The sequence below is a fragment of the Esox lucius genome, chromosome 23, assembly GCF_011004845.1.
Source record: "Esox lucius isolate fEsoLuc1 chromosome 23, fEsoLuc1.pri, whole genome shotgun sequence".
Lineage (NCBI taxonomy): Eukaryota > Metazoa > Chordata > Actinopteri > Esociformes > Esocidae > Esox > Esox lucius.
This window is the reverse complement of record NC_047591.1, coordinates 9,186,483-9,212,405: the sequence shown is the minus strand read 5'-3', so window position 1 is coordinate 9,212,405 and position 25,923 is coordinate 9,186,483. Positions and strand designations below refer to the sequence as shown.

The 25,923-nt window shown below is 43.2% G+C and overlaps 1 protein-coding gene across 5 annotated transcripts; it reads left to right on the top strand.

Moving 5' to 3' along the window:
* Positions 1–1,971: 1,971 nt before the first annotated feature.
* On the top strand, positions 1,972–24,336 carry kdm5a (lysine (K)-specific demethylase 5A). 5 transcript variants are annotated; one of them, XM_034290057.1, is made up of 29 exons: positions 1,972–3,392; positions 4,404–4,481; positions 5,503–5,625; positions 7,067–7,237; positions 8,288–8,476; positions 12,104–12,182; positions 12,417–12,508; positions 12,727–12,894; positions 13,155–13,274; positions 13,542–13,700; positions 14,026–14,207; positions 14,421–14,583; positions 15,295–15,414; positions 15,668–15,862; positions 16,081–16,262; positions 16,485–16,609; positions 16,799–16,949; positions 17,257–17,377; positions 17,673–17,849; positions 18,011–18,189; positions 18,411–18,567; positions 18,698–18,877; positions 19,059–19,625; positions 20,124–20,282; positions 20,604–20,732; positions 21,018–21,162; positions 21,371–21,591; positions 21,851–22,315; positions 23,048–24,336. In XM_034290057.1, exons 1-29 carry the CDS (start codon positions 3,246–3,248, stop codon positions 23,387–23,389), a joined length of 5,286 nt encoding a protein of 1,761 aa, XP_034145948.1. In that variant the 5' UTR covers positions 1,972–3,245; the 3' UTR covers positions 23,390–24,336. The 5 variants fall into 5 exon arrangements, with proteins under 5 accessions (XP_034145948.1, XP_010885439.1, XP_010885438.1 ...); XM_010887137.5 differs by having other exon boundaries at positions 12,414–12,508; XM_010887136.4 differs by having other exon boundaries at positions 8,288–8,488.
* Positions 24,337–25,923: the final 1,587 nt, after the last annotated feature.

The following is a 25,923-nucleotide window of genomic DNA, read 5'->3' as shown; positions in this document are numbered from 1 at the left end:
GTGAGTAGTAATGTTAGACAGTAGGTTAGTAATGTAAAGTTAGACTTTGAGTTGGTGCAGGATTCTCCAGTGGCCAGTGATTAATGGGAAAGCTTCTCATAATTCCACAAGACTACATTCTTAGAGCATGTCAGCTTTAACCCAATCCTACCATTATGACAGTCTGAGTTCAGGACCTCTCTCTGTCTCTCTATTTAATGCAGATAAGAAAAGACAATTACCTTTTTTTATTGTGTCAACCAGGTTTTGCCAGACCAAGAACAAAGGAAATAATTTTACATCCTTGAAACTACATAGAAAATAAAGGAAATATGATTTGAGACAAAGCAACCAGCCTTCCACTAGACCACTTTGAATCAATAGCATCACACTACCTCTGCAAATTTGTTCAGGTCAAAAGACAGTCAATTGCGTCACCATCTAGAATCCAACATTCTTGGGTTTCCCATCTGTTTAACAAAATGACTATATCATATATTCAAATCAAGTCTTCCTATCAAACTTTCCTGAGAGAAACAGATATCAGTTTATCAGATATTTTTATATACATTGTTCAAGACTACTCATAATGGGCAAAATCCTTATTGTTGCAAGCTATTTAAAGAACTGCAATTTGATCTAAGACCCAAATATTTGTGCAAACCTTTCACAGTTGTATTCTATGAGTATCAGGGAATAAGCTCAGAAACTCTTTTCATGGGTGCACTATCCTTGGCTGTACAAACTAATACATACATTATGCTCAATATTCAGCAATGAAATTTTTTTATTACACCAACAGTAGAACTTAGAACTTCATGTATAATTTTTAAACAACGTTACTACAGTGTTTATCTAGTCTAAATGTGTAATGTTTCAATATTTTAAATCAGTTTATTATATTTGGGCCTTTTATTTTGAAGCTGGCGATAGGAAAAGCTAGGAAACCACTATAGTGGCATAATCCACTTACTCTTGTTTGGTGTACCTAAAGAAATGGCCAGAGTGTAGGCTGTAAAATTATATTAAGGAATTTCCGCTGACAAATTAGAATAAATGCACTATTAGCAAATTAATGGTAATTTTATAATTGTCCAAATACCAATAACAGCTACGTAGCTAATACCGTAAGACCCATAATGGGCCAAGACGCTAATTCTTGTGCAAATTATTCAGTTCTATTTATTTGCATCAATGAGTACGCTTCTACCCCCTTTATATGTGAATGATATGTATCGTAGGCATTACAGTCCAATTCGTTTGGACTATATTTTCAATACTTTAAAAAGATTCCCTATTTTCCTACGCTCCAACGCTGGAGTTGTTGAACACAGCCAATTAACCATTTCGATTGCATCAACCTCCAGTCGCACTCCACCAGCAGGTCAAATAAACAAGACATTAGAAAAAGATCATGATTTGTCACAACGCGTTGTTCAACAAGAACATACCGATCACGAAGTGTTTAACAAAATGAAATCTACTATGGTAACCTAACATTTTATTAGTTTTTTCACAGCTTCTGATTCTACCGTAAATTATGCGCGTTAGCCTACCAGGAGTGGCCAAACGACTTTCGTGTTTATACTACATATGCCACGTCTTTCAGTTAGCCAGCTACATGCCACTATTAACCCAATTTTATGTTTATTATATAAAAAAAACGAATGAAACAAATTTGAATAAAAGTAAAATGTCGCTATATTATAGCTAGACATGACTTCAAGAAAACGAGACTTGCAATTTTGGTAGTGAATGCGACTTAATAAAGGGAGAAAGGGAAGATTTGTTTCCGCAAGTTTTACCTTTGACCTTACGTAGGAGGCTAATTTTACTTTTATCTCTCCCTACATCTAGCTAATACCTTAAACATGTTAATTAATTTACAATACATTTTCATGCGAATATCTAGAAACATTATTTTGAACAGAAGGAATAAATAAAACATGTATGTTTCTAGTTTTCTTAAAGCGGATGTGGAGTCGAAGCGGAAGGAGGATTTGGACATTGTTGTTACTCGGTAGTGATACGGTCATCCCTAAAAGAAAGGTGGCAAATATGGCATTATCTATACTAGATTAAAGCGTTGAGCTACGAAGTTATACATTGAACATATATTTTGGTAACATTTTATTCAGAAAACAGGTATATTGTTCCGGAACCGTGCAAGGAAACTGAAGAGAGACACTATGAAGTTCTTCGGCAGCAAACTTACAACAGTGACAGCTTCAAGGCTAAATTAGCAAAGAATGTAACTAGAAAGTGTCTTCGATTTTCGCAAAAAGTGGTATACGCGGTGGATACGAAGCGGAAGGAATGTACTTGGGATGGATGACAATTAGCCTATAACCTACTGCTAGCTGCACCAGGAATATCGACATTTCAACTCCACGGAACTAAAGCATGATGTACAGAAACGTTAGCTACTAGCTAACGTTTGATGATAGCTCCGCAAGTAGCGAGCTAGCTAAGTTTTATTTTAAATGAATGGATGTCGTACATTGGACAGTTTTATTAACAATGTGACGATCAAAGAGGATTGCAGCGTTTTTTACCTTGGAAAACCACTGATTAACGTTTGAATTAAATGGGTAACCTAGGCACAACTTTAAATGGATAAAACTGCGAGATCTGGTAAAATAATGCACCATTATCCTGGCACATAAAGATTTAAACCGCGACTGATATCCAAAACAAAGTGCGGTCGCAAACATGTGTAGAATATCTAACGTTATGTTATTTCAATTATGACATAATTTGAGTTATAGAGTTGCTGAATTAAATTTACTTGGGCAATCCCCCCAGTAACTATCTTATGTTCACATTTTAATGGGGAGTCATTTTACTGATCTTGTCCTGTGCCCCAGGTAGCTCACAGCCCTGACTGCAATTCACGTTGCTACGCAGGGGAGTGGTGGGGGTTGGACTCCGCCGCCCGGCTTGGCCCAGCAATTTCCTTATGATGGAATAAGACTGGAATTATTTTTATTTTACAGTTTTGTCTTTGAGACGACTAAAAAACAATATTGTCATGTCGCCCAACTGTTCGTATATCAAGAAATTGTCTTCATTGAAATGATTTTCTGTAGATTAAAACAATCATGATGAACATGTAGAAGTTCCCGAATCAACAATATCTGCGCTAGCTAATTGAAAGATGGCCTAATCATGGACTGACGATATATGACATGTCAACATAATACGTTTTTAACTCGAATAATATTGGCTTCTTTTTTTAAAGAAAATTTAGCAGTTTTGAGTTCATCATGTCTGATTTTGCTGAATTCGTACCACCTCCCGAGTGCCCAGTTTTTGAACCGAGTTGGGAAGATTTTTCGGATCCACTAGGATTTATAAACAAGATTCGACCTATTGCAGAGAAAACTGGCATCTGCAAAATTCGACCGCCTGAGGTAACCTCAATGTTTCAGCTTTTGGAGTATAACACAGCTACCATTTTAAGATTTAAGCTTGTATCGGTTGTGCCCTTGTTGTCATCTAGCTATTTTCGGCCTAGGCCAACGTAATTTCTGCGTTAGGTAACGACATGTTACTCTTCACTTGTGGAGGTCAAATATGTCACTCATTTCTTGTTTGTTTAACTCTTATTTTTTACAACTATTTTCAATGTTTATATTTTTGGCAAACAGTAAAAGTAAACTCGTCATTCCCCCCCAAAACGCGGCCTGTATTTCAGACTCGTCTGTGACTGTTTTGTTTTGGGAGGCTTAATAATAATGTACAGATTCTGCGCTAGAGGCTAGTTTTAATTGACAGAATTCAACTGATCTTAGAATTAAACATTCGGAATATCGAATAGTAGACATCTAATGTTTATAGATTATTTTTAGAATCATGGATTGTGTGATGTTTCACCCCTTTTTGGGAACTTTTCATTTGATGGCATATGTGTCGAAGTGTTGGCGACATCAGGGTTGAAATATAGATAATCCACGTATTCTGCTTTGAACAGCGGTCTGAATATGTATAGGCCTACACATTGAAGTTAGAACCTTTTAACGTCCTACTCGTGTTTATCAAATTTGTCATTAATTTATGGCCTATTAGCCTTTTCTCAGTTATTTACACACTGACCCTTTAGTGATTTGAGGCTATCCTTCTATTTGTTCCAGTTTGCTTTGATGTATTTAACGCGTCTTTCGGTTTTCTATAAATACATTTTCTTGATGGACTGAACAATATTTTTGTCTTTTGTATGTCAGTCTGTAAACAATTAGACTAATTTGACTGCAAAGCATGTACATTTGTAAACCATCCAGTTTTCTGTTATTGTTTACATACACAATTTAGACCTAGTGTTATGTTAAATGGGGAAGTGCATATTGTTATTTAAAGTATTTTGTTTTTTGCTCTTCTTTTCCTTACAGTACTATTTCATTGTATTCAATGTTTCTGTTTTTAAGGACTGGACGCCACCTTTTGCCTGTGATGTACGCAATTTCCGCTTTACTCCCAGAGTACAGAGACTTAATGAATTGGAAGTAAGTGCTGTGTACTGTAACTAAGTTGTTACAGTAACACTAAAGTCTATGTTGGAGGTTCAGGTAGAAAGCCCATAGGTAGTCATAAGATATAGGCCTAAGTAGAGGCAACACGTCTACTGATTAGTTTCTGATATCTTTAATAGTTTTTCACTGCATCAGAGGTGCATACACTTCTTGAGTGTGAGAATGTACATTTATTTCTAACAACACAGCTTTTTTCGGTGGCAACAGGTGCCTCCAATCTCACTTGTCATTTATTCGGTCAATCACCAGTCTGTTTTTACCAATATACACATTGGACATCAAAGAGAAGCAAACAATTGGGTACAGAGGTTTAGAAATGTATTTAGAAGTGTGTGGGTGCAGGACAGCTGATGTCCTGCACCCGCACACATAATAAAAGTTTTCCTTGGTGGCCCTCTCTGCTTAAGAATCTACCTGTTTTGGATCTGGTTAACAGCTCAATTTGCCCTGACTGAGATTACTGATCTGCAAGTTTAGGACTAATGTAGTTGATTCCTTCCTTCACCATAATTTGAGAAAGATGAGTGATCAAACAATTTATTAATTCATGTTTTTGTTACAAGACCTATAACATTACTCATTTAGGAATGACAAATGGCATTTAAATGTTCACACACTAAAAGTGGTGTTTTGTGGAAAACGTTATGTGCTGGTTCGTGGGATAGCACACCGTTATTGTTAGGTAATAAAACAAAGATGTGACTGAAGCCAGTTTTACACTTTAGCTTGCTGAATTTTGCCAGACAGCTTTTGTGTGTATTTCGGCAAAAATTTAAATTTGGCAAAGAGTTGAACAGAAATCACTGGTGTTGAACAAATAAGTCACTGGTATGTGTGGTGATGCCTCTTTAGTTAGATTTGTCTTAGATTACGTCACCCCAAAATATTTCTCTTTACTCATTTGTAGAGTTGAGCATACAAGAGCTGCGCCTTTTACTTAATATGAATGCAATTTTGTTCTTTTTCCTTACCTCTCCCCTTCCATATCTTTAAGGCCCTCACTCGAGTCAAGCTTAACTTCCTGGATCAGATTGCCAAATTCTGGGAGCTGCAGGGATCCAAGCTACGCTTTCCTCATGTGGAGAGGAAGATCCTGGATCTTTACCAGCTCAGTAAGGTAAGACACAGGGTCACCCCACTCCCCTAGTGTAAGCAGCATTATTATTATTCCTATAACTAAGAAGTAAATCATTTGTTTCGTTTTAGTACAACAGAGATGCTTAGGACTGGTGTGCATTATACACTCACCTAAAGGATTATTAGGAACACCTGTTCAATTTCTCATTAATGCAATTATCTAATCAACCAATCACATGGCAGTTGCTTCAATGCATTTAGGGGTGTGGTCCTGGTCAAGACAATCTCCTAAACTCCAAACTGAATGTCAGAATGGGAAAGAAAGGTGATTTAAGAAATTTTGAGTGTGGCATGGTTGTTGGTGTCGGACAGGCCGGTTTGAGTATTTCACAATCTGCTCAGTTTCTTTGATTTTCACGCACAACCATTTTTAGGGTTTACAAAGAATGGTGTGAAAAGGGAAAAACATCCAGTATGCGGCAGTCCTGTGGGCGAAAATGCCTTGTTGATGCTAGAGGTCAGAGGAGAATGGGCCGAGTTATTCAAGCTGATAGAAGAGCAACTTTGACTGAAATAACCACTCGTTACAACCGAGGTATGCAGCAAAGCATTTGTGAAGCCACAACACGCACAACCTTGAGGCGGATGGGCTACAACAGCAGAAGACCCCACTGGGTACCACTCATCTCCACTACAAATGGGGAAAAAGAGGTTACAATTTGCTCAAGCTCACCAAAATCGGACAGTTGAAGAAGGTTGCCTGGTCTGATGAGTCTCGATTTCTGTTGAGACATTCAGATGGTAGAGTCAGAATTTGGCGTAAACAGAAGAACATGGATCTATCATGCCTTGTTACCACTGTGCAGGCTGGTGGTGGTGATGTAATGGTGTGGGGGATGTTTTCTTGGCACACTTTAGGCCCCTTAGTGCCAATTGGGCATCGTTTAAATGCCACGACCTACCTGAGCATTGTTTCTGACCATGTCCATCCCTTTATGACCACCATGTACCCATCCTCTGATGGCTACTTCCAGCAGGATAATGCACCATGTCACAAAGCTTGAATCATTTCAAATTGGTTTCTTGAACATGACAATGAGTTCACTGTACTGAAATGGCCCCCAAAGTCACCAGATCTCAACCCAATAGAGCATCTTTGGGATGTGGTGGAACGGGAGCTTTGTGCCCTGGATGTGCATCCCACAAATCTCCATCAACTGCAAGATGCTATCCTATCAATATGGGCCAACATTTCTAAAGAATGCTTTCAGCACCTTGTTGAATCAATGCCATGTAGAATTAAGGCAGTTCTGAAGGCGAAAGGGGGTCAAACACAGTATTAGTATGGTGTTCCTAATAATCCTTTAGGTGAGTGTAGTATCTCATGAATATTCTGAACCATGCTTACAGGTGTTGTGTATTGCCTAAACCACAGAGACGTCAGTGTTCAATAAAAGCCTATAACTTTATTTGTATTTTAGATTGTCTCATCCGAAGGAGGCTTTGAGACTGTGTGTAAGGAGAAGAGATGGTCCAAAGTGGCCAGTCGGTTGGGTTTCCCCTCAGGAAAAGGTACAGGCTCTCTGCTGCGCTCCCACTTTGAAAGGATCCTCTACCCTTACGAGTTGTTCCAGTCTGGAGCCACCCTCACTGTAAGTGCTTTTGTTCAACACATATCCATAAAGGCTTGGTGGAAAACATGCTTTTGTGATTTTAATGAAGGTACCAAATTGTGTCAGCCTTTCAGCAAATTGTCATGGGTTATAATTTCCCTTTTGCATTTTACTGTGCTTATGTTACGGTGCCACCTCAGCATTTTCTCTTTCTTTTCACTGTAAATATATTTTATCTCAGGTGGGCCTATCCCCACTTTCATGTGATTATCCTAGACACTTAGCACATGTTTTTTACAAGTGGACAATAGTTATTTACTGTTTTTGTTTGCAAGTTTACCTATTCAAATGAAACTTATTTTGGGTAAACCTAAAATAATCCTGACATTTTCTAAAGGTTTTGCGATAGAACCAAACATTTTCTGTTGGACTTGGGTAGGACATAATTCCATTTAATTTTGCATGGTTCCCATTAGTATTCACATGGGCAAAATTTGTATTTCAACGATGCCAATTGAAATGAAGTGTTCCCTCTTAACCAATGCTTCACCTGGCTAGCTGCTTCTTCTAACTCATTATCAGCACCATTTGTAGTTTTTGCAGCTCTGAAGTATTTTGGATTTAAACCGTAGCAGTACTACTGGCACTCAAAATAACCTTGTTTAGTAGCTTTTTGGAGCTGTAAATATGTCACTGTGTGGAGCTTAATATGTGGTAGATTAGATAACTTGTTGGGTGGAAAAGACAAAGGAAAAAAATAGTTTTTGTTTTTGCTCAGTGAAGTATGTGCATTACCAATGTTAAGGAACAGTATAGACGTGCAGGAAAATGTAAAAAACCAACACAATAAAACCCCCTAGTCCCTATGACCGAATGCGCACCCACTTTTATTCACTCAGGTCCCTGTGGCTGCTGTTCCATTTAATGTTGATACTCCCTGCTCTACTGTACCTAACCACTCTCCCAAGAACCTGGCAACCAATACCTTACCTACTGCTTCAACAACGCCTCCCATGCTTCCACCATGTTTGATTCTTCTGCCTCTGTTACTGACTTTTATGTCTGCTCCCTACTGTCTCTCCACCTCAGGGTATCCAGCGCCTGTACAAGGAGGGCGAAGATGGGGAGGAGCAGGACGAGGGGATGGGGGAAGAAAGGGGAGAGGATGAGGATGAAGACGAAGACGACAGAGAGAAGGACAGGGATAGCCTGTTCGATGGCTCTCTGAACAAGAACCGCCCTCTCCCCGAGAGACGCTCCCGACGCCTGAAGTCCGAGGTCGGTGATGAGGTGATCACCAGAGACCGTTTTTAGAATTTACTTCTCTACATTTTCAATTTGACAGTGTGATTTGTTAAAAATGATCCAACTTCTCACTTTTTGGCTTGTTAGGGGCCTCAATTTCCATAGGGATTAAATTGTAGAAAGGAGACATGTTGCAGTTGATTATCAAATACATTATAATTAGCATAATAATGTGAAGCCTGTTTTTCTGCTTTGGAGGTAGGTGGGTCATTCTTTAATTGGGAACTACATTTTCCTTGATTTATTTTCATTCAAATGGATTTGGGTATTTTCCCCAATTAGTTCTTAAACCAATATGGTAGCTAAATGGCAATGCAAATGCTCTCAACACTGAGGCTCTCAAAACTTTAAAAATATTTACTAAATAATATTTTTGCTCTCAATGTTGTTTCCCTTAGTTTAAATTGAATAACATTAGTGGGTCAAGCTTGATTCAGGCAAAAACATATCAATCTGTAAAGGTAGGCTACTTAAAAGTTGTGATGTATATTTTTGAAGGAGTAAACAGCAATGACATAAACGGAGGATCGCTTTAAATTTAACAAAGTTTCGATTCAGCACCTGTAGCCATATAGTCAATAGCTATTTCGTGACGGCTCAGTGTCCGTAGGATCAACAAGGATCTCTCTCTCTTGGCAAATCGGCTAGTCACCCTGTGTGTCATGGGGTCACATGGTTACACTAATAGCATTATCTTTTCCTCTTGTGTAATAACGCACAGCTAATTTCTTTTCACAAACTCTGTAGGACAGTTTGCTAGGGGTTCTAGTTTTTTACGCTAGGGTTTGTAGGGTTTTTTTTATAGGTTGGGATCATTTTTGGGATTCCGGCAAAGATTCAACTCTTCCCAAACTGTCTGCATGAATGCTGATCACTTTGTGAATGTTTTTTTGTTTACCTTGCTCGCTATTTCTGGCAAGTGGTGCTCGATTAAGGTAGTTCACTAGATCTAATCCGCATCCACTCCTATTCACCCACTTTAACTTTTAGACAGACTTTCATTAGCTCAGGAATCAAATTTGGCTTAATCGCACAAATTACATGGACTTACTCTGTGTGTAGCTATAAGAATTTACTGCCATGTACTCGGTCCCCAGCTTATATAAATACATATCATTTTTTTATTGATTTATTACATTGCAAGACAGGAATTGAAGGATGCAAGGATATCACTGTGTATTTAAATCTAAGCCTTATTTATAAAGCCTTAAGTTTCAGGGAAATCCAAAACATGGCATAACGGTCTCCTTATTTTCAAGCTTGTTTGTGGCAGAATCATGATATCATTAAGCAGTTTTGACTTTTTCTGATTTAAATAATTACAGAATCCAGATAAGCTCAGGCAAAATTGTAGGGACAGTACACATTTTTGTCTACTTTACCCCAGACACTGGGAGGGGATTTCACCTTTCGGCAAGATGACCAACTACATATGTAAAGTCTGTCCTGCAGAAAAATACCTAGAAAACCTCCTGAGTGGCCATGTTATAGTTTTATATTCTATTTCAGATCTCTTTAATACCTGTGATAAGACATGATGATGGCTGTATAGCCATTAGCCCCAACACAAATGCCTGAAATATTTGAGAAATAATGTTGTACCATCCAGGTGGGCAAAGCTTTTAGAGACTTTACCAAGAAGATAAATTCACAACTAAATACATTTCTGTCATGCTAACACAACATAATATGAAAAAGTAAAAAATGACAGTACCAGTCAAAAACTGCCCACTAGGTATCTTTTGACTGGTACTGTATGTCATCCACCATATGGTCCTGACTGGGGTACTGTAACCAATGTATAATGATAAATAATATTTTTCTATTTCATGAAGATGCCTTGAAAAGATCCAGGTAACTTAATGTGTATGTTGTCACCTTTTAATAAAAGCAGGTAATTTCTGTATATTTTGGCAGTAAGTTCAAAAGACCTAATATGCAGAGACAAACATTAAACAGCACATGTATAGCTACCAGCTTTTCCAGCAGATTTCCATTTTTTTCCTCTGTGTGGTTGCAGACATTTTTCCCTTCCAATGCCTGTGTCCAGTAAGCCATGACCTCACTGCACTGGCTTTGACCTCGGCCCAAGCGGGGATTGCTGGGTCTTTTCTAATAGCCTTTACAAAATGGCTGACATGATGTTAACACCTTCTCACAAGGAACTGTTTTGGTTGTGTGGAGGTTGTTCATTCTGCTCTTCTCAAATCTTAATTGTCATTCTCGCTGATGGAATCACAGTTCCCCAAAAGAGAACTCTAGAACCTTAACGCAATCGCTGGAGGCATTAGGTTTTTCTGTGGGTTCCTCTGTTTTCAATTTGTTTTGGCCCTGCTTGGCTGGATCATTTTGAAAGTAAATATTTCTACAGACACAATTGATGGTAGAACAGTCCATATTTCCCTTTCCTCTGCAAACAAAGCAAAGGGAAAAAAACAACCCCATAGATGTATATGTCGTTACCTAGTTAAAATGTTTTGCTTTTTATGTGGAACAAATGTTGTAAGGCACATTCAAGTAATTGAGTGCCTTAAGGACAGCAATTCTGAGAAGCTGTCTGTGCACAACAATTCATTATCCGCTGGTAGGGAATAGGCAGTTTTATTGTCCTTTGTTTACAAAAAATCCCTTCCTGCTTTATCTCTCAACTCTTAAATAAGTGTGGACTGCGACAGACTGTTTAGTAGCAGCATGGATAAGCACTAGACGTTTATTTAGGAATTGAGAGTAAGCGCATAGGGGAGACCTGAGCAGGTCAAATGTAGGGTAATCTCTAGCAATAGTTAACACCCAAGTGTTTTGCGCAATATCCTGGGGATGATGTTAATTGTATGCTGGCTTGGGATAAAACGTCACTCTACCTCAATCCTTTCTTAAAACACTGAGACAGGTGAAGTTATTATTAAGAGAAATACATGCGGTTATTTTGTTATAGCATTTCACAAACTATGCATATGTTATATTTACATTGCCTCTGGTAAGACGCTCACACATTCTCTGCTTTGTTGTGTTGTTGACTCCAATTATAATAGATTAAACTTTTTTGCCTCCGGTCTACACCCAATACTGTGTAGTGACAAGGCTAAAACAAATTTTTGAACTGTTAGCCAATTTCTGTTTTTGATTTAACATAAATTGTCCCACATTTCTAAAGAATTAGGATTTTGCTTTGTCATTATGGGGTATTGTGTGTCAATTGATGGCAAAACCTATTTAATCAGTTATTAATGCAGTCTATAACAAAACCCATTGTGAAGAACATGAAGGGGAATACTTTTGAAAGCATGGCAGGTTCCATTTTAAACAGCTTACTTCACGTTTTTTTATTAATTGAAGTGGAATGTTGTTGTTTTTTGGAGTTGCCTAAATTGAGCTTCACAGTACTTCTACAAAAATGTATTCTCTCCTTGCTGAAGGGTATTTTAATTTAGCTTTTAGGTGTCTATCATTTTCAGACAGAAGTTTCTACTTCATAATTTTTACTATATATATATATATATATATTTTTTATAGCTTTATCTTTTCCTATGAAGAAGAAAAAGAATGTTCTTTTTGTTCTCATTGCGGATGTTGTGTAATGATGTTTCTGTCTTTTTTCAGAGGGAAAATAAAGAACCCAAGAGCCGGCAAATCTTTGGCAGTGGTCCCAAGATGGTCGGGTTAGAGATTGTCCCGGCTGGTAAGATTGTACTGGAGTGCCTTCCAGTTAATGAATACATTGATCTTAATATAGCTAGTAGGAACCACCACGCAATTCTTTTATAGTTAGAAAGTTGTTAAAGTATTTTTTTTGCGAAGTCAGTGCTACAAGCCAGGGATCTTTAATGTTGTTTCCTTTATTAAGGGGGAAGACAATATATCAGTGTTGCGCAATCAGTATTTTAACACTTGTTCTCTTATGTTTTATGAGAAGACGATGGGTTCAATAGGAAGCAGCGGCACCTGAAGGCCCAGGCCTTCGCCATTAAGATGCGACCCCGCAAAGAAACCCTGGAGGTGAACTTTGTAAGTATTTTCAGCTGACTTCTTCCCCCGTCTATCTTTAATGCTCTGTCATACTCCACATATCAGTACTGTGGTTCATTTACGTTTTTCTTCTTTACTGTTTCCTATCCTGTTCTTTTCAGTAATGGCAGTGTATTAAAGAAGTAATGCAAAGCAATGTTTTGTTTGTTTTTTGAATGGAACCATTTCAGTTCTTGTTCTTCTGTTTTCTGTTCAAGATCCCGCAGATTGACATGTACATGTGCCTAATGTGTGGGCGGGGCGATGAGGAGGACCGCCTCCTGCTGTGTGACGGATGTGATGACAGCTATCACACCTTCTGTCTGATCCCGCCCCTACAGGATGTCCCCAAGGGTGAATGGCGGTGTCCCAAGTGTGTCGCTGAGGTAAGGGACCCTGGTAACCCACGGCCACTACCTAAACCCATCCCTCACTTGAGAGACTTGGTCTTTCACACCAGTCGTGACTTTGCTGTCCGTCTGTGTAATATTTATGCACTGACCCATATTCTGCATCTTATAGTTTTTCTGGGAGCGAGTAGTTTGTGGTGCTCGTCCTGCTGTGTTGACGTAGATGCGAGTGATGAACTGAAGACTTGGTGACGGGTACTAGAAATCTCAGTCTCTCCCCGTTTTCACCCTGACAGGAGTGCAGTAAGCCACGGGAAGCATTCGGCTTTGAGCAGGCTGTGAGGGAGTACACCCTCCAGAGCTTCGGCGAGATGGCTGACCACTTCAAGTCCGACTATTTCAACATGCCAGTGCACGTACGTACCCGACCCAAACGGCTAGCCGGGTTTAGATCTGAATTCTTCAACTTCAGTTCTGCTTGTACCGCAGAGTCCGTTGCAGTTAAATCTCTTCCTTTGGGTCATTTTTTATTCGTTATGTTCAAAGCTGAACAGAACCCCTGTTCCCAAATACTGCCCAGTCCTATTGAGCCTAGACAAGACGTTGGCACAACATCACCCGGATGCATTCAGCTTTAGGTAGCGTCTGAACTGTGTCTGTGTGTTCTTTATCCCCGCCTCAAGATGGTGCCAACAGAGCTAGTTGAGAAAGAGTTCTGGCGTCTGGTGAGCTCCATTGAGGAGGATGTCATAGTGGAGTACGGGGCTGACATCAGCTCTAAAGACGTGGGCAGCGGCTTCCCTGTGAGGGACGGCAAAAGGAGGCTGCTGGGAGACGAAGAGGTAACCGGACACCAACCGGGACAATGGCCAATTCTGGCGTCTTCTGTTCTCACCATTCTTTCAAAAAGCACTGGAGATGATTAGTTCAACCACCATTCATACCTCCTCTAATGTCTTTTAAGAAGGAAGAGAGGAGAGCGTGGGTTTGTGTCCGACCAGCTACACTCTGAAAAAACTAAAGTCTTTCTGCTCTTTCCTGTCAAATAAAAGCATATAAATGGCTGAAAAAATTTATACATAAAAAAAAATAGAAATAGCCCCCAGATGCCTTGTCACTATGTTGAATTGCCAGAATGTTAGTTTATTGTGCCTGATGCTCCTCTAGGAGTATGCCAACTCTGGGTGGAACCTAAACAACATGCCAGTCCTGGAGCAGTCAGTGCTCACCCACATCAACGTGGACATCTCTGGCATGAAGGTGCCCTGGCTTTATGTGGGCATGTGCTTCTCTTCCTTCTGCTGGCACATCGAGGACCACTGGAGCTACTCCATCAACTTCCTGCACTGGTAAAGGACCTGAATCTAACAGAAATGAATTGTCCAAAATCAACTATATTCCCTTGAAGAAGAAGAATCTAGATAATAGTCCCAAGGACACCCATGAATAATGTTTTTAACACCATCCTCTGTGTAAAGAAACTAATGCACTCCCAGGTTAACTGTAAACTCTGGCTATATGTTGGTGTGTATTCTGGGTTAACCCTCTGCCTGCGTCTCCAGGGGGGAACCCAAGACTTGGTACGGAGTTCCAGCCCACGCGGCAGAGCAGCTGGAGGCGGTGATGAAGAAGCTGGCCCCGGAGCTGTTTGATTCTCAGCCTGACCTGCTGCACCAGCTTGTCACCATCATGAACCCCAATGTCCTCATGGAGCACGGGGTGCCCGTATGTAGTGTTTCTGTCAGGGCTCGTATTCATCCAGCTGTTCTAGGAACTGTTTCGCCTGCAGTTAATGTTTATATGTACGGGGGTTTGGGTTAGATTAGCACTCAAATGCCAAACACTGGTGTTATCCCCCAAAGTCCAGACTATGTTCTCTTTCCGTTGACACGGACCGGTGCCAGTAGGCCGTGGCCGAGTTACCCAGCTCGCACTTGGTGCCAAGCCCCGGGTTTTAGGTCGATGGGCGGGTTTGGTGGTTGAAGCGTTACGTGCCGTGAAAACGCTGCATGTTGGTGCTATTCGAATAGCGATGTGTATTCTTTGCTTAGTTGGTGCATACGTGCTGCGACCAAATGTCCCTATGAGTATAGAAAAAGCTGAATTTTGTTTTACTAATGGGGACATTTTGCCGGTCCCCATGAGGCAAAAGTCAATTTCCAGCTCAGGGTTTAGGGTCAAACTTTTTCAATTCATTTTAGAGTTAGGATTGGGCTTTCTTTAAGGTCCAGGCAATGTTGGTTAAGGTTAGGTATTACGTCTAGGTAAAGTTTAGACATAAATGTTACTTTATTGAGGTTAAGGTTAGGGTTAGATTAGGGTTAGGGTTATGGTTAGGTTTAGGGTTAAGATTAAGGCAAGGGAGCATGCAATTTCAATTTTCTGGTCCCCATGAGGAAAGCTATACTAACGTGTGTGTGCGCGTGCGCCATTTAGGTTTTTCGGACCAACCAGTGTGCAGGGGAGTTTGTGGTGACTTTCCCCAGAGCCTATCACAGTGGCTTCAACCAGGGATACAACTTCGCTGAGGCTGTCAACTTCTGCACTGCGGACTGGGTGAGGCTTTACCACATTGTTGTGTGTTAGTGAATGTGGGCAAAAAAGTTACATTATAATTTCAGGAGCTCTCAACAATTATAGTAGACATGTATTCTATTACCCTGCTTTCTCTGCACATTGCTGTGTCTGGATTAATCTGCCATATCAGATGTTCTACTTCAAGTCTCTCATAGCTTTCCTTGAGTGTTTTGAGGAGAGCAAAAGATCCACGGGACAAGTTTGACATTTTCAAATTTGTGTCCTCTCCCAGCTCCCGATGGGTCGTCAGTGTGTGTCCCACTACCGGAGACTCCACCGCTACTGTGTTTTCTCCCACGAGGAGCTGCTGTGCAAGATGGCTGCCGACCCAGAAAGCCTGGACGTGGAGCTGGCCGCTGCCGTGTTCAGAGAGATGGGAGAGATGATGGAGGAGGAGACCCTGCTTAGACGGGCCGTGCAGGAGATGGTGAGGGACAGGGCCTTGTGAATCTCTGTCCGACGAGACATTGTCAGTGTAGGAAACCATACTTTAGGGCCAAGACAGATGCTGCTGAGCAAAACTAGCTGGGTTTACGAGAGAAATGCATTGTGGTGCTACAAATCACCCTGAGTAAGTTAAGTGACCTCCCACTGACCTCCCGGTGTAGCTTGTGCGGTTGATGTAATTCATTTCTCTGCCTGCAGGGTGTGCTGTCGTCAGAGCTGGAGGTGTTCGAGCTGCTGCCTGACGACGAGCGCCAGTGTCAGAAGTGTAAGACCACCTGCTTCCTGTCTGCTCTGACATGTCCCTGCAGCCCGGAGAGCCTCGTCTGTCTGCACCACTCCAAGGAGCTCTGTGACTGCCCCATGGGAAACAAATGTCTCCGGTAAGGCTGAACGGATGCTGAAGAAAAGTCCCAGAAGCCTGTCTGTTTCTTATTGTATTCATTGTATCTGGCTGAGATATCAGGGAGGAATTAGAGGTTGTTTTACTCACCCAGCATAGAGCTAATTTCCATTGCAAATCTGAATATGTTTAATATGGGTTTATTTAACCCCACCTAGCAATATTAAGTAGGTTTTAATGTGCCTCTGACTTTGTGTTCCAGCTTCCGGTATGATCTGGAGGAGTTTCCCTCCATGCTGCATGGGGTGAAGTCCAGAGCCCAGTCCTATGACACGTGGGCCAAGAGGGTCACTGAGGCCCTGGCTGCTGACCACAAAAACAAGAAAGGTACAAAAGCATCTGCACTGTGAAGTTGGGACTACTCCGAGCTGTATTAGAGCACCTGTAGTTTCCCATGCCTCCTTATTTCCCCCTCTTTTCCTCCTCTCTTCACTCACTTCTGTCTGATCTCCTTTCCGCTCGGTCACCTGTCTGATCTCCTTTCCGCTCGGTCACCTGTCTGTCCCCCTTTCTCAGACCTAATAGAGCTGAAGGTTCTTCTGGAGGATGCTGAGGACAGGAAATACCCAGAGAACAGTCTGTTTCGTCGGCTCAGGGAGATGGTGAAGGAGGCCGAGACCTGCTCCTCTGTGGCTCAGCTACTGCTCAGCCGCAAGCAGAGGCACAGGTCAGTGGAGTCATGCTAGTTCTGGTACACTGGAGGTTATGGCCTCATCTGCCTGTTTTCCCCCTACGTTTGCGCTGGCACACTTTGCATCAGTGAATTAAGTTCATTGTCGGAAGCATTCTCGTTTTCTTAACACCAATCCCTTCTAAATACTGGTCTTGGTGGCTGAAAAGGGGGAGTCTTTTTGTCTTAGCCCTACAAACTTTGAATCCAGTGTTTATTGCCCAGCCAAAAGCTCCGGCCTGGTTTGGTCTTTGAACCCTTCCATGTGACTAATAAAGTAACTCAAAGTGTCCCTTAATTCCAGTACAAGGCTTCGTCCAGAGAGCAGCAGGACGCGTAACAAGCTCACCGTGGAGGAGCTGAAGGCCTTCGTAGAGCAGCTCTTCCGATTACCCTGTATCATCGCTCAGGCTCGACAGGTCAAAGTAAGTCCTGAACCTAATACAGTGCATGTGCTGTAATTCTCCTGGCATGTTCCCCTTATGACCATGACATCACTCATGTTGACATGTCCTGTGGTCTGGACCGCTGCCTCCAGTGCCCATGTACTGCTGTGGCGTGTTCAGGTCTTCCATTTAAAAAAAATAAAAATCTTGCCGCTTTCCTGTCTAACAAAACATGAAGTGTCTGAAGATGCATGTTAAAAATAAATGTTGAAATGTCCCCAAACCAGTAGTTAATGTGTAACACCACACCTTCAATCGGGCTGTTTCTACCCAGGAGTTACTAGAGAACGTGGAAGACTTCCATGAGAGAGCTCAGATAGCCCTGGCTGATGAGCTGCCGGACTCGTCCAAGCTACAGGCCCTGATAGACCTGGGTGGGGGTCTGGACGTGGAGCTACCAGAGCTGCCCCGGCTCAAACAGGAGCTTCAGCAGGCCCGCTGGCTGGACGAGGTCAGGCCTATTGATATCACCGGAGATCAACCGAGTCTTTCACCTTATAGCTCACTTACATTGTTTCCTTGCATTATTTTACCAATAAAAGTCTATTTTAGTGTCTAGTATAGTTGGCTCAACAGGTAAAAGGTGACATTAAATCGTCTTGTCGTGATAAGGTGCGCGTGGCGCTGGCTGAGCCTCACAGGGTGACCCTGGAGCTGATGAAGAGGCTGATTGACTCCGGGGTGGGGCTGGCACCTCACCACGCTGTGGAGAAGGCCATGGCCGAGCTACAGGAGATCCTTACCGTGTCAGAGAGATGGGAGGACAAGGCCCGGGCCTGCCTCCAGGCTAGGTAACCAGAAACACTTCTCAAGTCCTCTGCCGATAGATTCTGACCACGTTCAGCAGTGCACATTGTAGTAAAAATATTTATACGTGTCTTTGCTCATAGGTTTGAACTTCCCTCTAAACACCAGTCGGATCTTGTGGGCTATAATGACAGAGGATGCCCTGGATGCATGTAGCTAAGATGGATGTCTCTATATACCTTAGTTGTTGACTCTTCTCCCCCAGGCCTCGACACAGCATAGTAACCCTGGAGAGCATTGTGATGGAGGCCAGGAACATACCGGCCTATCTGCCCAACGTCCTGGCCCTCAGAGAGGCTTTGCACAAAGCCAAGGAGTGGAGCTCCAAGGTGGATGCTATTCAGGTAGTGTCGCGTCGCACGGTAACTACTGATTAGTATGGATTCCGGTTTTTGCGGGTTGCATGTGAAGTTTGCGTCAAGTTCCTAATTTATGCTGTGGGTCAGAACGTGGTGGATGGAAGGGTCATGTGGATGGTCTTGCTCCCTACAGAGTGGCACTAACTATGCATACCTGGAGCAGCTGGAGAGTCTGCTGGCCAGGGGGCGTTCCATCCCCGTCCGACTGGACCCCCTGCCCCAGGTAGAGTCCCAGGTGGCCTCAGCCCGAGCCTGGAGGGAGAGGACCGCTCGCACCTTTCTCAAGAAGAACTCAACACACACCTTACTGCAGGTGAGACGTGATACTCTGGGTTGGTTGTCCCTGGGCAGTGAGATGTCACTGAATACCGGGTGAACCACCGTCAGCAGATCCATTGCTTCACGTTGTCGATGTTTGTGGAATAAGCGTGTTTGTCGTAGGACCGGTGGTTTGTTGGCATCTGTGCTAATCTGGCTTCTGCCTCATCACTCAGGTCCTCAGTCCGCGTGTGGATATTGGTATCTATGGGAACAGCAAGAGCAAACGGAAACGAGTCAAAGAGCTCCTGGAGAAGGAACGGGGCGGCCTGGACCTGGAGAGTCTCAGCGACCTGGATGAGAGTTATGAAGACGCCCGCGACCCCGCCGCCGTTGTGTCAGCGTTCAAGTCCAAGGAGCAGAAAGAGGTGGAGGCCATCCACTCTCTCCGAGCCGCCAACCTGGCCAAGATGGCCATGGCGGACCGCATCGAGGAGGTCAAGTTCTGCCTGTGCCGCAAGACGGCCAGCGGGTTTATGCTCCAGTGTGAACTGTGCAAGGACTGGTTCCACGGCGCCTGTGTGCCGCTACCCAAAACCGGGTCCCAGAAGAAGCTTGTGGGTTCAGCAGGATGGCAGAGCAACAGCAAGGAGGCCAAGTTCCTGTGTCCGCTGTGCCAGCGTTCGCGTCGCCCACGACTTGAGACCATCTTGTCTCTCCTGGTGTCTCTCCAGAAGCTGCCGGTTCGTCTTCCCGAGGGGGAGGCCCTTCAGTGCCTCACGGAGAGGGCCATGGGCTGGCAGGTAGGATGACTTCCACGCCGGTTTTCAGAATCTGTTATTGAATGCAGTGGGTCAATATACCCCTTGTCAAGCCCCACTTTGGGTTTAGCCAATATAGCTGTCCAAAATTTGGGTTTAGCCAATATAGCCGCCCAGTGGAAACGACAACTGTTGAGTCCGGCACCTTGGACTTCTTAAATGTTTCAAATGCATGAAAGCCAGTGGAGCTGTGTGTATTATGCCAGCTTAAAAAAGTCAATGATTTAACCAGCTAACTAATGCTGCTGTGATCCCTGAAATGCATGGCCTGTTTCCACAGTTCAAATAAAACCCCGATTAACACGAGCTGTGTTTAATTTATGTATTAACAAGATGGAGATCATTCCGAGAGGATTTGCCAATGGGTAAAAGGGAGTTGGTTTTCCTGGGCAAATTTTGCAGGAGATTTCAACCGTAACGAAGGGGGACGTGGCTCGGCAATCTCTTATCTCTCATCATCAATCTAATGTGTGTTTCTAGGACCGCGCCAGGCAGGCCCTGGCTACAGACGAGCTGTCCTCTGCCCTGGCCAAACTGTCCGTCCTCAGCCAGCGCATGGTGGAGCAGGCAGCCCGGGAGAAGACGGAAAAGATCATCAACGCCGAGCTGCAGAAGGCCGCCGCTAATCCTGACCTGCAGGTGAGACGTTAGCGGGTTGAGCGAGGTTAGTGCTGCTGTATGCTACCCAGAGCCATGCGTAACAAGTTGGGAGGTGCTAACGTGTAAGAGTCAGCGGAAATGTGTATTTGGCCCAGCATGCTTAGGGGGTATTTCAAGTCGACAAATGGCTGTGAAACTGTCATGGGACTCATCCCGTTTACACATGTCCACTCTCCTCTTCCGCTGTTGGTTCGGCGCGTCCACGGGAGCTAGTCCATTAGACAAACCGGACCCGTGATAGCGCTCTAGGTGGCCACTGCCGTTGAGGAGTAACGAATACCCCGTCTGTCCTCTCCTTAGGGTCACATCCAAACGTTTCAGCAGGCTGGGTTCAGCAGGGCAGCGTCGCCACGCCCGTCCGTCGACTACGACGACGAGGAGACTGACTCGGATGAGGACATCCGGGAGACGTACGGCTACAACATCAAGGTAGGGCCGTGGCTGTCTGTCGCCGGGCCAGTTTGGAACAGAGCCTGAAGAATGATCTGCAGTCATAACGTAGTACATGTTGAATCACTTCAAGTCACACCAACTACTACACATCAAGTGCTACTAATGTAAAGGTGTTAGTGCTATCAACTGTATTTTAACAGTAGCGGGAACTCCTGTAAAACAGTTCAGCTCTTATTCTCATGTAAAACCACAGAAAGCAGACCAGATCTTCCTCTTCTTGCACGGTGCTCTCACGTCTCGGTTTCTGTCTCTGGCTATCAGGACCTTGGGGAAGTGAAGCCCTACCTGTTCTGTGACGAGGAGATTCCTGTGAAGTCTGAGGAGGTAGTCAGTCACATGTGGCCCACCACGCCCTCCTTCTGTGCTGAACACGCCTACTCCTCTGCCTCCAAGTCCTGCCCCCAGAGTAAGTCCTGGCATATACAGGAATCTATTGTTACGTAACACCTACACATAAGGTGGTGTTTATCCCTGTAAAACCTTTATCTGTTCTACGTCAATCTGAAAAAAACTAAGTAATTTATACGTTTCATCAGTATCTGTTGACAGTACATATTAGGATTTATGTATGTTTGATTCGTTTCTGAACACTTTTCCCACTCGCTCCCCTTCAGACCAGGGCACCCCCAGGAAGCAGCCCAGGAAGACCCCTCTGGTTCCCCGCTCCCTGGAGCCCCCGGTGCTGGAACTGTCCCCCCCAGCCAAGGCCCAGCTGGAGGAGCTGATGATGGTGGGGGACCTGCTGGAGGTGTCCCTGGACGAGACCCAGCACATCTGGAGGATCCTGCAGGCCACACACCCTCCTTCTGAGGAAAGGTTCCTACAGGTCATGGAGGTAGGAGACATGCTGGTCCTTTGGATCTTATTTGACCAGGTTGACTGAAGGGGTTTTAAGGATAGTCCTGGCTTAGAGGGCATCCATCAGGGCAAACCTAAAAGTACAGCTGGTTTTCTGGACCCAGATTACGTCTAAATGGACCTAAATGCACTTTGAGTAGAGATTCTTCATTGAGAATGCTTTTTAGTTGAGGGGTAGGCTTGATCTAAGGCATGTAAATTTTTTCTTTCATCCCTTCCTAATCTTCCCTTTCCAGCCCGATGATTCTCAGTTTGAGAAGCCCATGAAGATCAAGATAAAAGACTCAGAGAAGAAGAGGAAGAGGAAGCTGGAGAGGGCGGAGCACCAGCTCCTCATGGCGGCCGCGTCTGGCCCAGGGGGGGTACGAGACGCCATGCGTTCCCCCAAGTCCTCCAAGGATCTGAAGCGTAGCCTCTTGGATCCTCTTGGAAAACCCAAGAAGAAGAAGCTGAAGCTGAACTCCGATAAGAGCCGTGAGCTGAAACAGCTGGCCAAGCGCCTGGCTAAAGAGGAGAAAGAGAGGAAGAGGAAGGAGAAGGCAGCGATAAAGGCTGAGGCTGTCAGGGAGGGAATGGAGAAAAGGAAAGAGAAGAAGATCCTGGATATACCCTCAAAGTACGACTGGTCTGGAGCCGAGGACTCCAATGACGAGAACGCTGTCTGTGCCTCCAAGAGTTGCCTGAGACCCTGCAAGGACAAGGTAAGAAAGAAAAGACTGTCAAAACAAAAGGCAAATACACAAGTGTTCCATTACAGGCTGTCTGGTTTTCTATTCATTTCTTGTGGTGTTCACAGCAGCAATGAAATGTTGATTTGTTTTTGAATATTCAGCAGATTTCTTTTCATGTGGGGGCATTGATTTTGCCAGTCCACAATGTGTATCTGTTTTATTCTCATAGACCGGTACAATATTTTGCTGTGTCTCCTGGCTGTTTTTGCTGCAGCAGTGTGCAAATGAAGTATTGTTTACCATTATGCACCTAGGTTTTGCAATTTATGCACACAAAGGCACCTTCTAAAAAAAGCTCAGCTTTTGCCTTGTTAATATTGGACTCCTTAATGCAAGCCTCTTTTAGAAATGAGCATCATGGAACAATTAAATATCAACAGCTGATAACAGCACTGGAACACCGTAGTTACACATAATGTATTAACAGGACAGGCCCGGCCAATTGGAAGGTACTGTAGATTAGACAACAAATCAATGAGTAGCTTCATGTCCGTTCCAGTCCCAGCCGTCCATGTGCTCTCCAATCAGGAAGACAGTTTATTTTACAGGAACACAGGAGTATGTGTATTAGATATATGTTACGTCACATTATTGTTACTGAGTATAACAGTGGTGAATATTAACGGTAATATCTATCTGAGCAAACCGATTTAATAAGCGGAATATCTGATGCCCTCTGTATGAATCTCTCCTCCCTCTCAGGTGGACTGGGTTCAGTGCGACGGTGGCTGCGATGAGTGGTTCCACCAGGTGTGTGTGGGCGTGACCTGCGAGATGGCGGAGAACGAGGATTACATCTGCATCGACTGCACCCGCAAGTCGGCCATCTTGAGCGGCAGCGTTGTGGGGAGCGCGGGCATCGGAGACATCGGCGCCACCACCGCGGTGAAGGTGGAGAGCGTTTTCGAGGAGACTGTGGTGCTGGCTGCCCCCATCTGCGGCGGGCAAGGCCAGATCGTCCTGCCCGCAGCCCAGACCCAAATGATGCCGCCGCCCCTTTCCCTCCCGCAGCAGCAGAAGCCGAACACTCAGGAGAGTAGCTAGCGCACGGCCATGGCCATGACCACACACACAAACACACACGCCATGACCAAGACCGCCAGAACAGTTGATGCTTGACGTATTGTGACCTACGCGTTTCCCTCCTCTTGCCTGACTACCTAGAGGGGCACAAAGGGGCTTCATGATAACGGGGAGTCCTTCAAAACTGGATGATGTTACTTCTGTGAAAGTGATCCTACAGAGGAATCACATGCTTTGGTAGACACCTTGTGGTCTGAATGAAGCGGGATGTCGTTCCACAGACTTGAAGTCCAGTTGATGACTGGATTGTGAAGAAGGAAAAAAGAGGGGTCAACGATAAGACTGAAAGCCACTGAATGTCTATTCTCATGGAACTGATTTGTTTGCTGCGTATTTTCCTCTGATGGTTGGTTTGAAGGCCTAACAATCTAGACAATGGTGGAAAACCTCAGAGCGGGTTGAACAGCGCACCTACAAATGACCATGGGAGATCTTGTGAGTTTCAGTTTTGGGTCTAGAACATCATCTACCAGCTCTTCGCCCCGGAACTAAAACTCACACAGCATCCACAGTGCTCACCTTGCTCTGCTGGTGTCATTGGTGCAACCATGCAAACGTGGTTAAAAGTAGTCTTCATCCTTCTCTGAAGCCAGTCTGCTTCAGGCCTACTGATGTTTGAAACTTGGGACAGCCGTCATGATAACTTTGACCCTCAAGTGGCGCCCTTTTACCCATGTAGTGCACTACTTTTGACCAGGGCCTATTTGGGATGCCCCCTAACACTCTGTACCCTCTCTTCTTGGCCCCAAACAGTAATAACTGCTCAATATGTAGGACTAGGAACGATGGTTGTATGTAGTGATACGTATTTATAATGTATATAGGTTTTAAGCGATTCAATGACTGGATGTGTTTTTGTTTTCTCACCTTTAATAAATGATTCCTAGTCAAATGAGTTAGGAACAGTGTTCTGGGTGTTATTTCTAAATCTAATGTGGATACTTTATCCTGGTTGCTGATGAGATGAAACCACGATTTAGCATTCTGTATATCAGACAATGGTCTCCTCCAAATGTATTGGCGCCCTTGATTTAACATGAGAAATTATATCCTGTTCGGTGCTTATAAAAAATTCAAACAGGTTTTTAATCAGGGAGACTTAGATGGCCATTGTATTGTATGTTTGGTGTACATTTAAGCATCTGGAAGATCCTCTGTGGCTTTTTTTTTTCAGCCAGCTGCCAGGTGAGGAGCCCAAGTTTTGGGTTAAAATGTTTTGAGTTTATAATACTTTGGACCTTTTAATGAGGACCCCGGGATCAGTAGAAGCAAAAGTGCAGAGATTCTGAGGTTTTGTTGTGCATTTGTTGATAACACTTTTTACCAACCCTTGAAAAGCAAGAGCATGTTTGAGTGGGGTGGTGGCTAATTGTATATGACACTTGGTTACCTCAAGATGTGACTGTTGAGTATTCCTCTTTGGACTTCTCTTTGGCCCCATAACACCTGGCATGGGGACACCAGGAAAGTTCTCACTGTTCCAGTGATTAAAACGTAGTTTTTATTACCTTTCTAGTGATGATATGTTCTTTGTATTGTTCCCATTGCTGTATTTTTGAGTCTAATAAGTTCAGTAATGCAGATTCCCCAATATGTCTATATACAGCAATAAAAAAACATATATTATGCAGACAAATATTCTACTAATTAAATTAGTATAAAATATAATTTCCAATTGATTTTGTAGATTAAGGTAGTTTGGTGTGATTCATGTCAAGTTTTGCAAATCTTTATCAGGGGTGCCAATAATTTTTCGGACACGACTGCCCCTAGTATGTTTATATTTCTGCTGGTAAACTGGTTATAAAAGCAATAAGGTACCCACGGCCTGAGATGTCTGCCCTTTCGGGTGTGGGTCATTCATGTATTTTAACGTGAAAACCAATGTTTTTCTAAATATGTGTGAACTCCTACAATGTTTTACATTGATTCTACAAGAGTTTTGAGTAATTCCTTAGACGGCCTGACTGTTTCAGCAGTTTTAAATGTGGAATCTGTGGATTCAGTTGTTGGTCACAACAGTCAGTCATAAAACCCAATACACCATAGTATCAAGCAGTATCTCAGATGTTTTCCCCCATATCAGTCGTACCCCATTATGAAAATTACAGTGCGTTTGGAAGGAATTCAGACTTCTTCACTTTTCCTACATTTTGTTGCATTATTAAATTAACTTGTAGTTTATTACAGATTTTTTTGCCATCTATTTATACCCTATAAACACAAATCTAAAACACTTTCTCTGAAATTTGTGCCAGTTTATTGAAAATAAATGACAAAATATCAACTGTTCCTAAGTATAAAGATGCTTAATTTACTATTTTGTAGAACAACTGTCTTCTTGGGTCTGTCTATACCAGCTTTGCAGTTTGGGATTGGTCTCAAGCTCTGTCAGAATCAGTCGGAAACGTCAGTGAACTGCAATCTTTAGGTATGCCAAGTTCTCGCTTCTCCGCAGAGACGTTTCCTAAGTTCTGTCGGAGTGGCCATTGGGA

Excerpts from the sequence above, each read along its gene's own strand:
- kdm5a (XM_010887135.4), top strand. The coding sequence starts at position 3,246 with ATGTCTGATTTTGCTGAATTCGTACCACCTCCCGAGTGCCCAGTTTTT. Across the intron at positions 16,263-16,484 it reads ATGGGAAACAAATGTCTCCG|CTTCCGGTATGATCTGGAGG; the intron begins GTAAGGCTGAAC and ends TTTGTGTTCCAG. Across the intron at positions 16,950-17,256 it reads AGCCGCAAGCAGAGGCACAG|TACAAGGCTTCGTCCAGAGA; the intron begins GTCAGTGGAGTC and ends CCTTAATTCCAG.